The sequence below is a fragment of the Tachypleus tridentatus genome, chromosome 2 (assembly GCF_004210375.1).
Source record: "Tachypleus tridentatus isolate NWPU-2018 chromosome 2, ASM421037v1, whole genome shotgun sequence".
Taxonomy (NCBI): domain Eukaryota; kingdom Metazoa; phylum Arthropoda; class Merostomata; order Xiphosura; family Limulidae; genus Tachypleus; species Tachypleus tridentatus.
This window is the reverse complement of record NC_134826.1, coordinates 22,657,518-22,679,548: the sequence shown is the minus strand read 5'-3', so window position 1 is coordinate 22,679,548 and position 22,031 is coordinate 22,657,518. Positions and strand designations below refer to the sequence as shown.

The window sequence follows — 22,031 nt, the reverse complement described above, 5'->3', positions numbered from 1 at the left end:
TTGGCTACAGATTTCTCTAGACCAATCATGACAATTGTCTTTTCTATCATTCTAGAGCCCATGAAAAATACCATTAGCATATAAACAGTCAACAGGCAATATGGTGTGTCATTTCTGGATAGTATTTGTTTGTATGTGCACTTTCATATAATATTTTTCTATTTTATATTATTTATTTGTTGCTATGGTAATAAGTGGTTGTTTCATTGACTTAAACATTGTTATAGTTATGATAAATTTGTTATAAAACTCCTTATTAAATTTAAGTTTTTGTGAAACTTAAATTCACAGGCTTGTGTAACTAAGCAAGCAAAAATGTATAGTCAATATAGACTCAGTTATCGCTTAGTATCATTAACATATTTCAAATTTCTCTTAAATAAAATGTAAATTTTTACCCAAAATTCCAGAGTCAATAATCTATTATAAATTTCAGGTCAGATATGTGAAAAAAATATATACTATTTTAAGTTAAAAAAATGGGTAGTTTTACACAACAATAAACAATAACATACCTCAACAGTCGTCTGTATAATAAAATGCTTGTGACCTTGCCAACAAATCGAAAGAACAATCTGCCTCTCCTCATTCCTTGTCGTCTCCCTTACCAAAAAGTCTCCGTCATTCCTAAGTAAACGGACAACTTCTTCACGAGGCAAGACTCCATGAAACCAGTCCTCATCCTGCAGGCTTCTATATCCAAGATTCTCCTTGACCTAAAAATAATACAGTTACAAAAAGACAATATTATATGTTGGAATACTAGATCAATTAACATTGTAAATCTTAACTTGCACACAAAAAAAATGTCAATGAAATACTATGAAGCAAATTTGTTAAATCTTAAACAGATACTGGTTTGGCTAAAAACTGGATTCTAATGAATTCTAAGATTAATCCTTAACCATTGGGAAGATTTGTAGTGGGGGTTTATAGAGATATTAAAACAGTTTTACCAAAAAAAAAATATTACCATGTGAAAGAACAAAAACACATTATTATTAAAATATCCAAAAATTAGTAATTACACAATTAACATAATACAGATCAAGTATAGTGATAATAATTAAGGGTCAAGTAGTGTCGGCACATCAGTTGTATAGAAGCCCCAAGTTCAGCAGCCTAATCCAAGAACAAGAAAAACCTTGAGTTCTAATGAACCACAAGACTAGTTATTTCCAGCCCAATATCTTGGACTACAAGAAAGGAAAAAAAAATGTCAAAAAGTTGAAAATATTTTGTGTGATATATCCTATTAAATTATCTCCAAAATAAAATTATAATCAAACTGCCAAAATTTTATAATTTTTCTTTTAAGTAAATTTTATTACATTTGTTTTGGATGAAGCAATTAAAAAAACAAAAAAATCTGTTAACCCTAATTTTAGATTTTTACCCCCCATGTTGTAATTGTTATTGAGATGGTGGAAATCATTCAAGTTCCTGTCTGTGCAGATGCAACTTGTCTGTGGACAAAACTAAGCTGCACATTTCGTAACTCTACACTTATTTGAGAATCATTTTTTAGATTAAATAGCTTTAAAACAGTTAACTTTGGACATCTGTTAGTTTGTTATATTTCACTCAAAGCTATGAGAAGGCTATCTTCACCATACCTAGCTAACAGACGTGATAGCCTGGATTAAATGAGAGCAATCAACATCACAAGCTCTTGGACTACTTACTCTTTATCAATTAAAAGTATGATTGACCATCAGATTATACCATCAGTTAAAACAGCAAGAATGTTCAATTACAACAAGGTTCAAACCCACATCTTGCAGACTGGAAGTAAAGCACTAACCAACAGGTCATTTCATGCCCTTTGAAGTTGATGTTAGTAATTATAAATTCAATAATCTGTAAGTTCTTCCATATATTTTTGAAGTTTCCAAAGCTAACAAAATCATAAGTACATCATCCTTAAGCTAGTATTACTTTCTTTCTTACAACCAATTTGTCATATGGCATCCTTCCTTCCTTGCATGGTTAAACCAGTTAGAAAACATTTTAAAATTTCTTATGATGCTGTAGGTGCCATGAAGATAATCAGGTCTTTTGTCTGGTAAAATATTAATGATGTAACTAGTGGGAAGGTAATAAATTAACTAAATGAGCTTCCATCCATCTTTGTTTATTTTACCAAAGTAATTGTGTTAGTAGTTAACTTTGTTTACAAGCACTCATGAGTTTTACAACCTGAGATCATCTTAAAGCTGAGAAGTAGGATCAGACAAAGGTTTTGGTTTGAATTTGGCATAAAGCTACACAAGGACTATCTGCACTAACCATCCCTAATTCAGCAGTGAAAAGACTAGAGGAAAGACAGCTAGTCATCATCACTCATTGCCAACCTTTGGGCTACTCTTTTACCAACAAATAATGAGATGGACTCTCACATAATGCCCAATGATTGAAAGGGCAATGATGTTTGGTTTTACTGGAATTCAAACCCACAACTCTGAGATTGCAAGTTAAGTGCCCTAATCACCTAGTCATGCTGGGCCACCAGATAAAGTTAACTAAAAAAAAAACTAAACTAACGTGGCAGGGGTTCAGTTTAGAGAGAGAGAAATCCGAAGAGTTCTCTCTCCAACTGGGGTGTTCAGGAACTTTGTAGTTCCTCTTAGGTCCCCTTTAGTGAATTGTTATTAGGATTAAGTGGTGGTTTTTTTATTATTATTATTATTTTAATAAATTAATTATCGTTATTATTCTTGACTTTTTGGGTGGGGAATGTCTCACTAAATGGTCTTTTGGGTGGAGGCAAAGGTGGCAGTGGAAAGAAGGAAAGGTCGGGACCTGTCTCGAAAAGAAAAAGTTGGGTAGATGTGAACATGAATGTAATTCATTCAAGTTCAGATCAAATCAAACGGCCCGATTCTGGGTCTGGCAAAAAGGTTGCCTGGGCTGGGATCTAGAAATCCAATGCCTGAAGATTTTGATGTGGGGAAGCGGAGTACCCGAAAACCCACTTTCACCCGACAGGCCGAAAGTTTTGCCTGTCGTGTGCCCTGTACCTGAAAAAAAAAAAGGAATTCATGTTAATAACATAGTTTTTATGTATTTAGACTCTTTGTTGAGTGGATTGTGATTCTTGAAATATGTTGTATGGTGATATGTATTTTGTTGGTGCACTTGATAATTTGTGTAGTGATGCCGTTAGTTTGTTTCTGTTTTCTGCTTTTTCGATAATATTTCATAGAAAGTTCTGTTATTCTATCTCTTATAGTTGGTAAATTACTAATTTGGTGTAGATAATTTGTTGGTGTAAAAGATGGTAAACTGAATGCGGATTTTAATATTTTGTTTTGTTGCACTTGGATTTTTTGGAGTGTGTTGTTTGACATGTTGTATGTTACTTGACATCCGTTACTCTATTAGTGGACGGATGTAAGCCTTATATATTTGTATAATGGTGTTCGATGCGCATTTTGATTGTTTACCAGTTATAGTCTTTAGATATGAAATCCTTTTCTTATTGATGAGTGTATATTGTTTATGTGTTTTTTCCATGTTAGTTTTGTGTCGAAAGTGACGTAAGGAATGTGATGTTTTTGCTCATGTTGATGGTTGTGTTTCCAAGTGATAGATTTATTTTTCTAGATTTTTCTTTGCTTCTTTAGTTTTCTATAGAAGGTGATTGCTTGTGTTTTTGTCGGATTTAACACGACCCTCCACTTGTTGCTCCATGTTGAGACGTTGTTTAGTGATTCTTGTCACGCGAGACATGGCCATTACTGGGTTTCTGGAGGTGCTCCAGATTGCGATGTCATCTGCGTATTGTGAATTGTGTGTGTATGTTAGATTTGGAAAAGGTATGTCACTGACGAAAATTATGTAAAGAAGTGGAGAGAGGACTGATCCTTGGGGCACTCCTGCCGTTATATTAAACAATTTGGATATGGTTTTATTGACTTTTACTTGTGCTGTTCTATTGGTTAAAAATTTGAAATCCATTTGACTATCGTTAGGATTTATTTGTAGGTGGTTTAGTTTGTATATGATGGCATTGTGCCAAACGCTGTCGAATGCTTTTGACATCTAGGAATACCCGATGGTTACTTGATTGTTGTTGTAAGCTTTGTATATTGATTCGTGAGTCGTGTGAGGTGATCTGTTGTTTGTCTATTTTTCTGGAGGCATTTTGAGATTCTGGAAGGATGTTGTTTGATTCGCAAAAATGGAGGAGACGGTTGGAGATAATTCTCTCCATCAGTTTGCCAAGGCAGCTTAACAGACTGATGGGGCGGAAATTATCTGGATTTGTTCTGTTAGTTTGTTTCTTGGGGATCGTTGTTATGATGGCTTTTTTCCATGTGTCAGGGTAATACCCTGTCGCTAATGAAATGTTCATGATGTTTGTGAGGTGTTGTAGTAGGAGAGTGGAACTTTTTTTGAGAATAATATTTGGTATTTGGTCATGTCCGGGGGAAGTGTTCTTCAAGTTTTTGATATTAATCTTTAGTTCGGTTATGGTTATTTTTCTATTGATTGAATTTGAGTATGCTTCTAGTGTCTCTCCGGGAAATCCTGGTGAGATAAAGTTAAAGAAAGAGGTATGTTTTTTAAACACATTTAGAGAAATTAATATAAAGGAAAACAAATAAGTTTCATGTATAAAATAAAGAGAGTTTAATATTAACTATTTATATTTGTTTTAATACATTAGATGATTTTTATTGCACCATTTATTTCAATATACGATACCATTAGGCCTGCTAGAATTATATCTGCTAATCGTCTTCAAAGGCTGAAGTAACTTTGTCTGTGATCATGCAATGTCTATGGAAACTGTGATCAACCCACAGATTAAACAACTGTTGATTAAGAAAGTGGCTCCATGAGTTCTAATGAACTCTAAACTCTACGATTTAAGTATATTTGTCTACGATTGTAAAAGTGCCTACACAAGTTCCAGTAAGCACCAAGATTAAGTAACTTCATTAGAACCTATATGATCATACTCTGTAATCATAGATGAACTTCCAAGTCATTAAAGGTATTTTGTCTGTGATCAGAAGAATGAATAAATGGGTTCTAATAACCCTCAAGATTAAGTAACGTTTTCTATGATCATGCAGAAAGACTATATGATTTCTTGTGAAATCTCACATTATTAAACTACCCATGTTTATGAACAAACTCCCAAGTTAAATAACATTTAATTCATCAGCTATACAAATTTTTAAAAAACAACCAGCATAAGAACATACACCTAGTTTGTGACCATACATAGGAACTATACATAGAATTATCTGTATTCAACCATAAACAAAAGTTTTAATAAAATAATTTACTGAAAAACAAGAAAATTTTGAAACTGTATCACTTCACTGATTATAATTCCTGTAATCAATCTATTAATTATCAAAGCAGTTATATCATAATTACTGATGAAAAAAAGTAAAATGTTAAAGAAAACTTAAATGATCATTTTTACTGTAGCTTTTTCACACTACTTAAGAAAATTAGATTTTATTTAGAGTCTATAAACTAACAATAAACAGTAGTAATAACTTAAAAAAACAACAAAAAAACTCATTTTTCATATCTGTTTTGTTTAATAGATAAATACTAAACATACTATAGTTTTAAAAAGAGTACTTTGGGGCTAACTAAGGTTTATTTCAAGGAAGATTTACAAAAACAAATGAAACTTCACTATTTTCATGATTATTTATTCGATTTATTACTTTATTTTGATTGTACTAAACAAGAGAGTCAGTATCAGAAAAAATACACCTCTTTATAGGGATAATAGAGATCCCTTTGTTGTTTACAATCAATGGAAAACAATTCATAGGAGGAGCTACTTTCAAGCAAAGTTTCAGACCAACTTAACTGAAATGCCTTTTACTAGTGTCATCAGCACAAAATATTTATTGGAAAAACAAAAAAGAATAACATCTACTTTAATAATATTCAGTTACTGTGTCCTGAAAATGTACATGCACATTTCATTTCAGCAAATGTAAACAAAAGCCAGATATAAATATATTTTTAATAAACATTTCGTACAACATTAAAAGCTTTGTTTTTAAAGAGTCTAATGTTAGGTTGTAGAATAATATAAATTTATTTACTTAGTATTAGTTATAGTAATGCTTAGTCCTAACTAACTAAAGCAAAAAACATACACAAGTTACACTGTTAATTTTTTTCTTTATTGAATATAGGCTATACTTAAAGATTTTACCAAATGTTAGGCTTACAACAAGTTGACTTGTGGATTTTGGTGTCAGTGATTAGAATTATTCCCTTTTATTCTAAACATCCCATAATTAAAGAAGTACTCTTGCATTAAGGATACTAATTAAACAAATATTCTATAGGTCTCTGCAAGTTACACATTACTGTACAAAAGTACTCTATCATACAAGCAAAACCTAAAAATAAATCTAAGTCCTATCAAAATTCAGAGCAGAAACTTTTGCCAGTATTGAAAAATCCCAAAAATTCGTGAACTATCCCTTCAACTTTCCCAATACATGAACAACAAGTAGTTTTATGGAATAAGTCACCAATCATAGGTGTTTGGATGTATTATAAAATAACTGCAGTATGAAACAAAATATATATAAAATGCCACACAAACCAAGTTTATATATTTTTTGGTTTAGGAGACTTCACTACCAGCCAGTGCATGTTTCTGTATGCAAAACCAAATATATTTGATACTGGAAGGATATACCACACAAAAGGTTTACTGTGCATGTAACCATATCATTTAATCATTTTAGTAAAATAATTTCTGTTCAGACATATATGTTATGATTTTCAACCTGTTAATTAGTAAAATATACAAAAACAAACGTTTATACCCTAATAATTAATCACACTCTAAACTAGTTTATTCGTTCAAAAATGCGAGCTCAGTTTAAAAGCATCTTATGTTTTATACAAATAAAGTTGTACAAAATAAAAGCCTACTTACACGTTTGGTATCAACTCCAGCACTAGTGTCATGAAAATTAAAGCTGCCACAGTGATTCTCCATGAAATCCTTAGCTGGAGGACAAGGAGGATCGGTACTAACAAGCTGTTGTCAAAAGAGAAAAACTAAACTTTTCACTCTTACCTACACCTTACCAACAATTACATAGTGACATACAAGTAGAATCTAACAGATTCTAGGTTTTAAGCTTGATCTTTACACATTTCCCAAGCAGCATTTTAAGAGAGTCTGTTCATGTGTACGGTTAAAACAAGAAAAACGTTTTAGAAAAATACAGCTCAAGAGTTCTTGTTACTTTTGTGACAAGGAACAGCAAGAAATTGAAAATACTAAACACCCATCCACTTTGACTTCTGTGATGAATACACATACAAACTGCCAATGTTTCAGTAAGTTTGTTTTAGTAAAATAAAACTAGTACTTGTGTTTTATTTTTTAATTACCAAGAATGTCAGACTAAGGAGTTAAAGATGCTTTAAACTATCTTCTGACTTAAAGATATTTAATCTTTCTTCATAGCTTTCTACTATTTCTAACTTAATTTAAAAATTCTATAACTTTAACCTCAATTTATTCAAAAATTTGTTACTTGTATTACAAGCATTTGCTTTCTCCAGATGCAAATTAGAGACAGACACTGCAAGTACCACACACACACAAACTCCAGTCCACTACTAGACAGACACTGCAAGTACCACACACACGCACAAACTCCAGTCCACTACTAGACAGACACTGCAAGTACCACACACACGCACAAACTCCAGTCCACTACTAGACAGACACTGCAAGTACCACACACGCACAAACTCCAGTCCACTACTAGACAGACACTGCAAGTACCACACACGCACAAACTCCAGTCCACAACTAGACACACTGCAAGTACCACACACACACAAACTCCAGTCCACAACTAGACACACTGCAAGTACCACACACACACAAACTCCAGTCCACAACTAGACAGACACTGCAAGTACCACACACACACAAACTCCAGTCCACAACTAGACAGACACTGCAAGTACCACACACACACAAACTCCAGTCCACAACTAGACAGACACTGCAAGTACCACACACACACACAAACTTCAGTCCACTACTAGACAGACACTGCAAGTACCACACACACACACAAACTTCAGTCCACTACTAGACAGACACTGCAAGTACCACACACACACAAACTCCAGTCCACTACTAGACAGACACTGCAAGTACCACACACACACAAACTCCAGTCCATTACTAGACAGACACTACAAGTACACACACACACACACACACACACACACAAACTCCAGTCCACTACTAGACAGACACTGCAAGTACCACACACACACAAACTCCAGTCCACAACTACACAGACACTGCAAGTACCACACACACACAAACTCCAGTCCACTACTAGACAGACACTACAAGTACCGCACACACACACACACAAACTCCAGTCCACTACTAGACAGACACTACAAGTACCACACACACACACACACAACTTCAGTTTAACACTACAAAAGACCTGATTGCATTTTATGAGTTTTCCTTAGCCACAGTTACAAGTTTAACTTACTGATGAGTAGGCAAATCCTTAACAGAGTGGGCGTCACTTCTGTTTACCAAAAGAAAAAAAATGAGCATTTCTTGTTTTCTTAGAGGTTATCATTTAGGTTTACTAACAAAACAAAGAAATATGGAAAGACTGATGCTGTATCTCTACATTCAATTTATCATACTAAATAAGAGGAAATCCTCAAAAGCTGTAGCTGTAATTAGAACTCAAATTGGTCAAGAGATGGAGTTGTGAGCTAAAAATTTGTACTTTAAAATAAAAACCAACAAAGGCAACTCAGAATCATCTTATGAGCCACTGTACTATGGCTAAAAATAAGTTTTATTGAGATATCAGTAACTTAGAAAATACTCACTGGTTTTCTGAAAAATGGACTTTTTAGTTTTTCAACCAAACTTCTTGCTGCTTTCTTACTTAAAGTATTAAAAGCAAACGGTTCTTCTGAGACCTGTAAATATATAACAATATTTACATTACAAGCATAACTTAAGAAATTATTTCAAATATATTCTATACAAATAGCATTAACCACTCTTTCTTAAAACTTAAAGTACAGTTTTTTGAAAACTGGACAGTTCACTTTTGACTACCTTTAATATTGTATTATCCCTATAACAGAGTTGACAGTCACATGTCATGGTGATGAGGGGTGTATTATAAGCACTTTTTATTTGCAGTGTTATAAAAGTCACACTATCCCATACAGTCTGTTTATTAACTTCAAATCACAACAGTTTACGTGTTTCTACAATTACATTTACACTGAAGTTGTGCATTAGTGACCACTTAAGTGAAAATGAGGACAACTGCACAAACACTCAGAGGTTTGTTAGTCATTATGTGAACACTTCCAAAGAACAGTTCATGTTTCTGTAACATTGAGCTGCGAGTAGTCCACCTCTGTAGTGCAGTTAAATATTACTAGACTCATCTGTGTATATCACAAAATAACAGCAGTTCTCTCAAAATGTTCATCTGTGGACAGGTCAGTAAGCATGTTTAGTATCTCAAGGTCAAAATTAAACATGCAAGTGGTTTCTGGCATCTAAACAGTTAAAGCAACTTTTCATTATTTTTGTAAATGTTAACTTTGTTTGCTAGCTAAAGACACTCTCAAAAACAGTAAGAAATAAGAAACCCTTTGTTACCCTGCACCCTTTTCCACATTATACTTCTGTACCAGTGTTATTAACCCCAGATAAAGATTACATCTTCATTGGGTCAAGATAATGAATCCAGGGTCTACTGAATACACGTTGAAAAAATCATGTGCAGTTTTCACATGAAACCTTTTGGATTTCCAGTGTCTTTTCATTGATTTATTTTTCTTAAATGAGTAATTTGAAAACACAATTCACGACTATTATCCATTTCATTTCGTTCTTTGGGAAATGCACTTAAGGCTGACAATAAAGGATGGTTATCTGCAACTGTTCATTCACATATCTGTTTAATAAAGGATTTCAGGTGGTCATAAATAAAACATACATTTCATCTATTTGTAAGGAAAGTGCTCCTTGATTGTTAAGTTCTGCGAAGAACCATATAAGTGAAAAAAAAAAAAACTTTCTTAAATTTAGTGTTCTTGTTTGACACTTTATTATAAGCCACCTATCTTAAGTAATAACTCTTGCTAAATCATATTTCCCTGAAATTAGCATTAAAAGTGATTTCTAATAATTGAAACATCAATACAGAAATGACTATAATGTAAAAAAGCAACTAAAACCTATATTCTCAGAAAAATTACTAGTGGCCTAGTGTAATAATGGATTACAATAGGAATTATCAGCATAACATAACAACACTTTGTAGTTTTATGGGGTGCAACAAAGTGGATGTGGCCATCATTCTGCCCATTCTTACATTACACAATGTAACATGATAGTTGTTCAAACCAAATCAAATGTATTTTAGTTAAATTTCTCTGTTGCAAACCTTATTTCAACAACTAGGCATAAATACATGGAAGTATTCAAATTATGTGACCCTAACATAATGCATGACATCATAGGACAGGTATTTTACATCAGATGTGAGAGAGGAAGCTCCAATATCCACGTTTTGCATTATTGCTATCTGACTGATAAGGAGAGACTTAAGAGAATAGTATTCAAACTGTTGATTTTTGAAACTTTTGAATTTGTTGAGTATTTAGAACAGATCAGCTACTGCTTAAATGCAATTCAAGCCTATAATTGGATTGAAGTTCAAAAGTAGGAAAGGGCAGTATGTTGGCCACACCTACTTTAAGGTTGCAACATGTCGAAAACCATCAAGTGTTTTGCTGTTATCCCACTCATTCCTACTTCATAATTCGTTTTTAAAAAAATTTTTATTACACTTGTCTCAATGTTTTTTTTAGTTTTAAGTCTTAAGAGTGACTAGGATCTAGGCCTATTCTTCTCGTAGTTTCTCTGGGAACTATCGGCATTTTCTGGTTTTGCCAATATCTTTGCTATTGTTTCTCTTCCATCTAGCCCAGGGGTTCCCAACCCCCTTGGCAGGGGGGTCGCAAAGCCTTGGCAGGGGAGTCACGTAACCTTGTTAGAAGTAGCTTGGGATAACATCAATTTTATTTCATCAATTACATTTTCAAGTCGCGAGTGCCAAAAGGTTGGGAACCCCTGATCTAGCCAGTGTGGCAGCCTATTCTTTAAGTGGCTTAATGGCTAAGACTTATTTCACACATTCAGCATTACTGTTTCTATCCTTATCACTACTTTTGTAGTAATGATCTCTTTGCTGGAATGAAAACTTCAAGGTTATCAAAATACTATTTTCTTCTTTTCTGTCATTTCATTTCCTTGAAAGGCACATTTCAAAAAATTACACTGTCTTACGTAAACCTCAGATGTCAATATGCCACACTTAGTTTACAAACAATGCAAAAATAAATTATAGAATTTATTACTGTTTTAAGGCCAGAGCACTCAAACAAAGCCATGTCAGATTTCAGCAGTGGTAGCAATCAACATTGCATTGGAGATGAGTCTTGAAACTCCAAATGATATTCCTCAAGTCAGATGTATAGAACTGAAACTTTGTTTTCAAATGTTAGATCACAGTTAGAACCTACATCTAGAGAATCTACTTAGTCCATGTTTTTAATGTAGCTGATACCATTGCAGGCTAATCACATAGCATATGAGCACAAGTAACTGTCCACCTGCATGTGATAACGAGGGCATGTTGTTACTTGGCAACTCGCAGAGCATGCTCATAATCACAGAATATGGCTATTAGTGTTTTGTTAGTTCTTTAGCAGTGTTACAAAATGGTTATTAGTACTTGTTATCAAGGTTATATGTAAAACAAAACAAACCCTTAACCAAGGCAGCACAACTCAAATATGTGCATTTAGATTTGCATAAGGTGAAGGCACAAGAGATACCAAGCCTTTCCAGTGGCATCAATCAATCAGACAACTTGACAAATTTGCAGTTTTGTGGAATTTTTGTTTTTACTCTACAAACTTTCTCAAGTGCTCTGGTGAGTTGTTACTTTGCAGTTGGTTTGTTTATTAATAAAAAATTATAAAGCACTTATAAAAAGTTGTTTATATGCTGTTTGCAGTGCATATGAGATTTTAATTTGTATTGCACATCTAGCCCATTTGTTCTATGGGTACAACTGCACCTATAATGAAATACAAAATACAGAATTCACATGTAAAACCACTGCATTCATTTCAGTTTAAAACTAAGTAATGTTTTATTTAGATTTTTAAAAAATTACCCATTATTACATTGATTTAAAATAACTAAACAACAGTTGATGTAAAATGCTGTTCAAACCTTTAAACTTACCCAATGATCATGATAAATTATTTTTATTACCCTATGTTGGAATAATAGGAACAAAATATGTAATATTAAAAGAAATGTGAGGTACCTGATCACTGTGAATATTTTCTCCAAGGTCAAGAGCAGATGCAGGCCCCTCTGGGCCTATGGCTCCAAATCTACTGTTTATGAGGTCAAACAGTTGTTGCCATCTCGACTCATGACACTGCATTTCTTCAATTTCCTTATTTACTATGTCAATGGCTCTTTGCTTAATTTTAATTCTAAAATGACAGGGAAAAATAACATATCACAAGATTTTAATTATAGAGTAACCATAACCATTAAGAATAAGACAACAGAAAATATCAATAAGCCTTAAAAGTTCAGGTTAGTTATTTCTCTTTGTATTCATTAAAAAAATGAAAATCTCACTAAAAGGCAATAAAGAAACCTTGGATTTTAAGGGTTATTTGGCAGAGATTCCAAGTTCTGTCAGTTCTACCCCATGAAGCAAATGGTTTGTTATTGGTTAATTATTGCTAGTTAGTTATTATTAGTTAGATTAGTTTTTTCTTCTAACTGCAGTGTATTTATATTCAGTGAAAAAAATTACAAGTCTCACTGAAAGGCTATAAACAAGTCATTGAATATAAAGGTTATCTGGCAGATTCCAAGTTCTGCTAATTCTACCCCATTAAGCAACTGGTCTGAAGTGCAACAGCATTCAACACTTAATTGGTTAAAATCATAAAATAATTAACTAGAATCTTATAACCTTCTGATCGTGTTAACAACAGAATAGCATGTACATTTCCATTAGTATGTAACTAAATTTAAAATTATTCACAGTAGTGTCTGGGTAAATGTTCAATATCTGAAATTATTTCTATAGTTAAAACTTTTAGAGGATGGGTAGCCATTAGTGAGAATCATAGCATTATTACATTACTTTGGATGGAAATATTAACTACAACTGTTTTGAGAAATTTAGCTCACTGTTATGGTGAATATAGTAATAGATCATGAGAAACAGGATTTTAATATATCAGCATACAAATACATTTATGAAATACTGGGTTTTCAAGGACCCTTAGAAACTAAGTTTCCAATGCAAGTTATTATATTCTAAGTTTCCTATGGCTCTCTTGAACTATTTAAAGCTTAGAAGGTTGTTTCAGCCCTTCCATTTATATAGACAGAAAGCCCAAGAACATTTTTTATTATTTGACATTTTAGGTTAATATAGAAACAGCTAACAATTTTTTGCCACAATCCCATCCATCCAAAAACTACTTTTAAAATAATTCTTAATAGTACTCGAAATAACATGAGTATTTGAGTAAGTGCACATTTTTGTAGTTAAAATATACATATATATAAATTTATTGGAAAAAAAAATTGTATATGAAACATACATACTATTTGCCAAATGTATATCACTCACATATACATACAAATTTCTCAATTCAAAAGAAAAAAAGAAAACGTTATTGATACCAAAATAAAAAAACCTGATGAGTTATTTGCCAATTTGTAGGATTTATTTAAGTTCAAATAATTTGTTTGAATGTAATTTTTATATGGAGGTCAAGTGCATCTTTCAGTTTGGTGTTTCAACAAGAACCGAAGAGCAACGGCTCAGCAAAACTAGTCTTAGACAGCAGGAGTTTCAAATACACAAAAGTTAGTTAAGCTACATGCAAATACCCCAATTTGATGTTTTTTGGTTTTTTTCCCTAATGATAAGTTTTTCAAAACAGCTACAACTGTAGAAATGTGATTGACATGGAACAGAAGACCATGCCCAAAGTAACAAATACCTGAAACATGAGACAGATTACACAAACTTGCTCAAAATGACTGACTTGTCTGATAAATAGGACAGGCTAAACAAACTCAAATTTACAAGTTATCAAATAAATTACACAAGCTAAACAAACCTAAAGTCATAGTAACTTATAAGGTAAATGAGACAAGTTAAACAAACCCAAAGTTACATGGAGTCATATAGAAGTTAAGCAACTATAAAAAATTAACTTACAGTTCAATCTCATCTGGAGAATTTTTTAAAGCATTCATATCTCTCACATACTGCTCTAGTTGAAACTTTTTATTTTTCATTTCTGCTCTGCAGTTGCTTAACTTATTATCTAAGTCTTCAGCCCTAAGTAAAGCAAAAAAAAAAAAATTTCTTGAATTTATTACTATTACACATATATACAGTAAAATAATAAAAAATTATAACCTTCTGTGTTACAAAATATTTTAAATAATATGGATTTAGATTAACCTTTAAATCACTTCAGTTTTTTTTAAATGCTTAAGTACAACCGTGCCAATCTGATATCTACACAACATGACTTAATAAATATTGCAAGCTCTGAAAACTAAAATAAAATGCCGTTTAGAATACCAAAGAGAAGAAGCACATATTCATGATAGCTAACAGTAACAAATATGTGAATAGTAAGTACAGTGAAACACAGAGAATTAAAATGTTAGTTTTTTTAACAATACAAAACTGATAACATTAAATATTTTTTTAGAATATAAACCATGTCAACCAAGAGCACTGTTTGCACAAGATGAAACTAAAATTTAATTTCCTAAATAAATCTGAAAAAAAAAAACAAAAAATAGACAACAATAAATAGTTTTATAATGGAACCAGAATAGTCCAGATTCAAAAATCTTAAATGTGAACAAATATCATTCATGGTCCTAACATTTACTAGTGTTAGTTCATCAACCAAAACAATTATCTGCTTCCTGGTCTAAATTCTAAATGTGTTCTTACCTTTTTTTTCTAATTATTATTATTACTAAGTCAGGCAATTTTTTTTATAAATACATTTATAAATCAATAAAGTCATTTTTACTTGTTTTTAGCTGCTAAAACTAAATTTTTACTGTGTGAAAACACTTTTCACACACAAAAAAACTTTGTTTTCCACCATTAATTCCATCTAACTTCAGAGATAACTTTTACCAAGCCTTTTGAGTTTTTTGTTCATCAAATGCTTTCTGGAAATCCAGATACATCAAATCCACACCCATATTTCATCTATAAATGCAGTAACCTTTTCAAATAGTATATAAAGATTTAAAAGTCAAAAGTTTTCTCTAGTGAAAACATGCTAACTATCTTAAAATTTTAAACTTTCATAAACGACTTTGCAACACATCTTTTATTAGATTTCAAAAACTTTTCCCATCAATGTAAAATAAATAGGCCAATAATTTTATCACCTTCCTTGAAGAGAGAACTAACATTACTTAATAACCACCTTCCAGTCCTATGGTACCTGCTCACTATTTAGAGATTTACAAAACATACTGTACAAAGCAACTCATGTATCCAATCCTTACACCTCCTCCAAAACACTCAGGGAAATATAAGAATTTTATTACCCTTTAAGCTTAGTAATTGTTTCTTAACAAGCTAAGAATCAATGCAATCAATATTTTTTTAAATTTTAATTTCATCTAGCAACTGTTCAGAATGGAAAAAGTTGCTTGAACCATCATGAATAAACATTAAATACAAGTTGAGGTATCCGACCTTATTCCAGATTATGAACTTAAAAAAAAATTGTGTAGATGCTGTGATAATAACACAAAAATTCTAACTTTCCCAGATTTTATTTATAATAACACATTATTACACTATTCATTATTGTTAGTTTTGAATTTCAAGCAAAGCTACTCAAGGGCTATCTGTGCTAGCCGTCCCTAATTTAGCAGTGTAAGACTAGAGGGAAGGCAGCTAGTCATCACCACCCACCACCAACTCTTGGGCTACTCTTTTACCAATGAATAGTGGGATTGACCATCACATTATAACACCCCCATGGCTGAAAGGGCAAGCACGTTTGGCACGACTGGGATTTGAACCCGCAACCCTCAGATTACGAGTTGAACGCCTTAACATGCTTGGCCATGCCAGGCCCTATTCATTATTACCTCACCATATAATTTATATAAGCTTTAAAAACTCAATAAGTACATAATTAAAATAAAATATAGTATACACTGTGCAATTGTCAATTTCACTTTGCTGGAAGAGGTAACAGCTCAAGCAGCATTTTTTGCTACTTGTTTTCAACACCTAGCTCTTAATGTCTAGCCATAGTGTTTCAAGAACTTAATAAATAGATGGTCACTAGCCAAAGAAGTGTCTTGCAGTTGAAAGGTCACAGGTGAAAGTAGGAAGTTGGTATGGCTCTTCAAATGGAAAGTCCAACTGCACTTAAGTGGTACTGGAATATTGATAACTATGTTTTCATTATATTCTTCCTCAGAGTGCAAGCATACCCTCTGAGATATGCAAGACATTTGTGGGCCCTCTGGGATATGCAAGACATTTGTGGGCCCTCTTCTCACACTGTGTACATGATGTTATAGAAATTTTCTTCTTTTTAGTGGTATGGATGTGGCACCGTCTGCGAGAGTAATTAATGTTAACTTACATTAAAAGATAAGAAATGCTTAATAACAGGAATAATAAGGGGCAGAGAGGGTTGTGAACCTCCAGTAAAATATATCTTGTTCCAAATTAAAATCCCACAAAGTTTGGTTAAGATTAGCCCAGCAGTGTCAGAGTAGTTTGACTTCTCTGAACTTCTGGCAAAAACCTTCTTTAGCAAGTTCATAGTTTCAGTAAAGCCATTTTAACTTGTCATAGTCCATGGCAGTTTTTCTGACATCATGTCAAACTTGTAAGGTCAGTGGACTGAGACAGACTACCCAGTTGCCTTTGTCCCAGTTATAATTATTCATATATCTCAAGGAAAGTATCCATGTTATCTTTCTGTTCATCAAATTTGGGCAATTTGGTTTGATTGGGCTTGACTTCTGTCATCCTTGGGTTCTTCCTCCTTCAGTTGAGTGAACTCTGCAATCCCAAATTCTGCTCTTATTCTATTTCTAGTCTTTCTTTCTCTCATTTTCTTCTCTCCTTTCAATTTTGTTTCCTCTCTTCTCTCTCTCTAATTCTTGTTGTTCAAGAAACTCTCATAGTTTGCTATCCTTTAACTTGATACCTTTCTTCTTTCTGTTTATATACACTTCATATGGTTATATAACATGACTAACCTCCACATTATTTGCACTACTGCTATAGTTGTGCACATATAGGTTTACTTATTTCTGTAGTTGTTCAGGTTTTCTTCTACCACTGTTTACCACTGTATAAACCTAGCTGTAGCTTGCCAAATGTGAGAAACTTTTTAGTAACGTATAATAAGGTTTGTGTATAAATGTGTTGAGCTAAGAATTCTACAATCTGTTTCTGCAATTTATTAGAAATAAATTCAACAATAAACAGCATGCACTTCACTTAAATATTATTTTAAAAAAATTATTTTTAAAAACAACTAAATGTAGATAAATTCTTTAGAAAACAATAGTTGTACTTCAAACATTATACAGTTTTCTTTTTCTTGTCAGACATCCACCTAGGCCAGTTCAATTGTTTTAGAATTCAGTTAACAAGAAGAAATATTTTTCACTATATTTATCACAATAACATCCATATACAGGGTATTCAGAAAGTCTCTGTGCAGTTTAAAAGCAGCAATAACAGCATTCATTCAGTCTATTTCAAGCCAGCACTGATAGCAGTGCTTAGAAACAAAATAAGAAGGATCCAAGCCTGTATTGATGCCAACGGGGTCACTTTCAACATTGTTTATAATTGTCATTCATATTTACCTCTTGTATTCTGTATTGAAACATGCCTGTTCATAAATATATAAGTGCACAGTGACTTTTCGAACACCTTGTATAATTCACTTACATTTTTGCACGAGTTATTATAGTTGTATATTGTACTTCCAATTATCTTCTGTTTTTTATTCCTTCAAAATAACATCTGCTTTTCATCAAAGTCCATACAGGTGGGTTCAATTAGTTCAGAACACCCTTCAGTGAGACAAATTCTCACTTCTTCCAAACTATTGATATCACTTTAACATGTCAACCATTACACCTTTTGCTCATATGTTGGTTAACTTTGCATTTTCTAAATTTTCTGCCACCGAACTTTCCTGTGACTTCAGTTTTTACTCCTTCTCTGTCTCGGCTCATTTTGTCACAGCTTTTCATGTAGGTCTTCAAGAGATCTCTATAGCCTCCACATCAATGGACTGCACACAACTTTCAACAGCATCAACATCAACAAATTACAGACACAAAATAAATTAACAACACTACCTAAGCTAAAGAGACTTATATCAGACATCTATACTTGCTTTTGAATAGTTTAGTTTTTCTCCTTATTTACCTCATTTAGAAAAGATAAAAAAGTGCAACATGCTTTGATTATTAGAAAAGAAAGATCAAGAGCAGAAATAGCAGGTAAACAGTAAGACATTAGACTAAAACATTGATTATTTAGGAAATCTGAGCAATACATACCTGTCTCTTAAGACATCATATGTAAAAGAATCCATTATAAGTTGGTTTGGTTCTAATTTTCCACTATATTCATCTAGTAAAGACTGATCAAACTCAAACTGCATTCCATTACCTGGTTGTGATCTAAAAACCACAGAAAATTCAGAATAAAATCACATACAAACACACTGATATATACACAACCTGTAACTACAGAATGCCCAGAAGGCTACCAACTAGCAATAACCATTTTGCATCATATATTAATTGTGTCACTTCAATGACAAATATTTAATCATCCCACAGGCATCAGCGAGATTTTTGACACTCTGACATATTATCATAGATTTGAAATCCCTCCTCTCCTTAGTAACAAATTTCAGATAATAACAGATAAACAAATTAGGCTAGAAACTATATTTTTGAGTGAAATTTAGACAATAACTTGTACAGAAGTTAGGCTAGAAACACTTATTTCCAAAGTGTTTATACTACATATGAAATTAGAAAACTTCCCAAACATTCATGTTCTTTATACTACCAACAATTCCATGATTTTAGTTTTCCATTAAAATGAATCAAGAGTTTATTTGATGCTAACAATATAATTCCAACATCAGTTACATTTGGTTCTACATGGCTAGAGTCCAAAACCTAAAACCCATCACTATTGTTAAGTCAGTATATATCCAATTTTATTAGTCACAGTTTCTAATGATTAAAAGAAAAAGAAAATCCAGGCTTTCAGAAACCAAAACAATTTGTTAAAACAAATTCCATGACTTTCTAAGAATTTCATGGTTATTTCTTAAGAAAATAAGAAAACCTAATTAAATTACTTCAACCAGAAGCATGGATTTAAACAAAACTTCTACAAATCAGTGTCTGAGAAAACCAAGGCATGTATCTTCCTGGTTTAAAATACAAACAAACAAAAAACTTAGAGTAATAATTAACTACCGACATTCACACCAACATGCAAAATTGGCTTTTTGTGTATCATACAAATTATTGACTTAACTCTCTAAAAATCTGTATGTTATGACCTTTTATAAAACACATTCAGAATTTTCTTAAGCTAATTTATAATCATTGTATATGAAACTTGGCACCAAAACATAAAATCAAACACAAGCTTGAATTTCTTAACTGTAAAAGGAAATATTTAAATAAATGCCACAATTCTCATACAAAAGGATATTTACAGAGGCATAAACTAGAGACAGTAACTAGAAACCCAGACCCATTCATCATGCCCACCTGTAACACCCTCTTTCACACATCACCCATAATTTGACAGTTTTTATCCATTAATTGATATACGATTTTACGCTGTTTTCAGTAGAAAGTATTGTCAATTACTTCAAGTTGAAAATTTATCTCATAGTGTTTAGACTGAGCAGCTTAAAGAATTTTAAAATTTATACCTTACATAAAAAGCCAGTAAAATTTAGTTATAAGACATTGATTCATTTATGTGCTATTATTCTTTATCTGTAAGTGCATACTATATATAAATAATTAGTTAACGTAGTGAACTGCTACAAGCCTTAAGATTATTTAGAATAAACAGTCATAGTTTCCTGTTAGAATTTGCAGTCATTCTAGAAAGAGGGGCAAAAAATATTAAAAAGTACTTTTTTTTAATGGTGATAAGGTTAGTCAAACAGAGACATATAGAGTGAGGATATCAAAAATAGACAAAGATGTTTATTAAAGACGTTTCAGAGATGACAAATTTGAAAACGTTGAAGTGAAAGAATGTATTTTTAACGTTTATGTAAAAATCAATTTGTACTGACTATATATTCATGAACAAATCTGTTGTAAAAAATAAAAAAATTATTACTTTTAAATGTACAAAAGACTTCTGTAATGTTAGTTGAAAATTTGTCAAATTTCACAAAGATACATGTATCATATGAAACTTTATAGAATGAAAACTGTAATGGTTACTTTGTGGAGTTAAACAAAATAAAATATTGATCACTGGCTTTATAGTCCAACTAAATGTCACCAGTAATCTATTACTCATATTTAAACACTACAGTAAACAACATAAGAAACTGGAAATGTATCAAATGAACAAGGTATCTATAATTACCTTTACAGGCTTGGTTCTTTACAGCCTACAGATATTACAATCATATTTTTACTCCAATATAAAATACAGTCACACACTACAACCAGATTTATCAAACAGCAATTTTTTTAAAGCCCATCAATGCTGGAGGAAGAAATAAGAAGTATGTTTACAACTAAGCAGGCTCTGTTACATACGTAGTAGTTTGAGAGACTATAATATGCATATGTATTAGGGTGCGTCAGCGGATAAAGGATAGAAATTAAAATGTCCCAATTTTTTTGCTCAGTTGTGCCACTGCATGAGAAAAGAACATAGACAAAGTTTCATTTCAATCGCAAATATTTAGGGGTCGCGCATCCTTCGCAAAGTTCACTATTTTCCTTAAATGTACCCTACATTACATTGTTAATGGTAATTAAATTATTTAAAGAAATTATTTAATATTTATTGATTATACAATTAGCAAAAACATAAAAACTTGAAAGAAAAATTTCATTGAAGTTTTATCTTGCCTGCCCCCTTCCTTGAGTAGTGTAAGGTCCCTTCGAGCTGCCATGGAAGCATCCTTAGCTGTAAACCATGAGAGCAAGTAATGTTTAGTTATAAAGACACACAAATCACCAAGTTTGCTGCAGAAATGTGCATCAAATGAAACACGAGATGAAGCAGGCCGTGGTTGCAGTCTACCAAACTCCTCTTGGAACATCCAAATGTTTAGAGAATATATTGCTCGAGCCATCCATCGTACACGATGTACAGCACCAGAAGTACAGAAAGAAACTGAAGAACGTCCGTGTGGAAAAGATCCAAGAAAAATGACAGCTAATTCCAAGAGCTCTTTATAATCATTTGGTTGATGAGATTAAAGGAGATTCTGACAAAATTGAATAATATCATCCTTCCAAGGCTGTATTCGAAGTGGCATTGCTTCTACTGCTGTTATGTACTTAGTTTTATTAATTTTAGGCCAACAATCTCTAAAGTTTAAAAACGAAGTAATATCTGGACTTTTTGATGTCTCTATCACGAGAGTAGAGAATACAGCGCTCAGAAGAATCTCCAAAATGTGATGTCTACAGGCAAGGTGCAAGAGCTCACGTTCAAGTAACATTTCAATCCTCAGACAGATGCCAGATTTGGATCCTGTATTGGTCGCCGTGATGTCAAAGCAAAGCGATTTAATTCTGTCTTTTTACATTCCATTCTACTAAAACTGATCCG

General features: G+C 32.5%; 1 protein-coding gene across 7 annotated transcripts in view; it reads right to left on the bottom strand.

The window, feature by feature from the left end:
- FER (tyrosine-protein kinase Fer) overlaps positions 1 to 22,031 on the bottom strand; it is a 108,269-nt gene that overhangs the window by 35,329 nt on the left and 50,909 nt on the right. For 6 of the 7 annotated variants that reach the window (XM_076480455.1, XM_076480490.1, XM_076480464.1 and 3 more), the window contains 6 exons: positions 18,746 to 18,868; positions 14,370 to 14,492; positions 12,435 to 12,609; positions 8,896 to 8,988; positions 6,938 to 7,042; positions 516 to 716 (listed from right to left, as the gene is read on the bottom strand). In XM_076480455.1, the coding sequence (XP_076336570.1) occupies positions 516 to 716; positions 6,938 to 7,042; positions 8,896 to 8,988; positions 12,435 to 12,609; positions 14,370 to 14,492; positions 18,746 to 18,868 (820 nt within the window). The remainder of the gene's footprint in view (positions 1 to 515; positions 717 to 6,937; positions 7,043 to 8,895; positions 8,989 to 12,434; positions 12,610 to 14,369; positions 14,493 to 18,745; positions 18,869 to 22,031) is intronic. The other variant, XM_076480481.1, reaches the window with a different exon arrangement.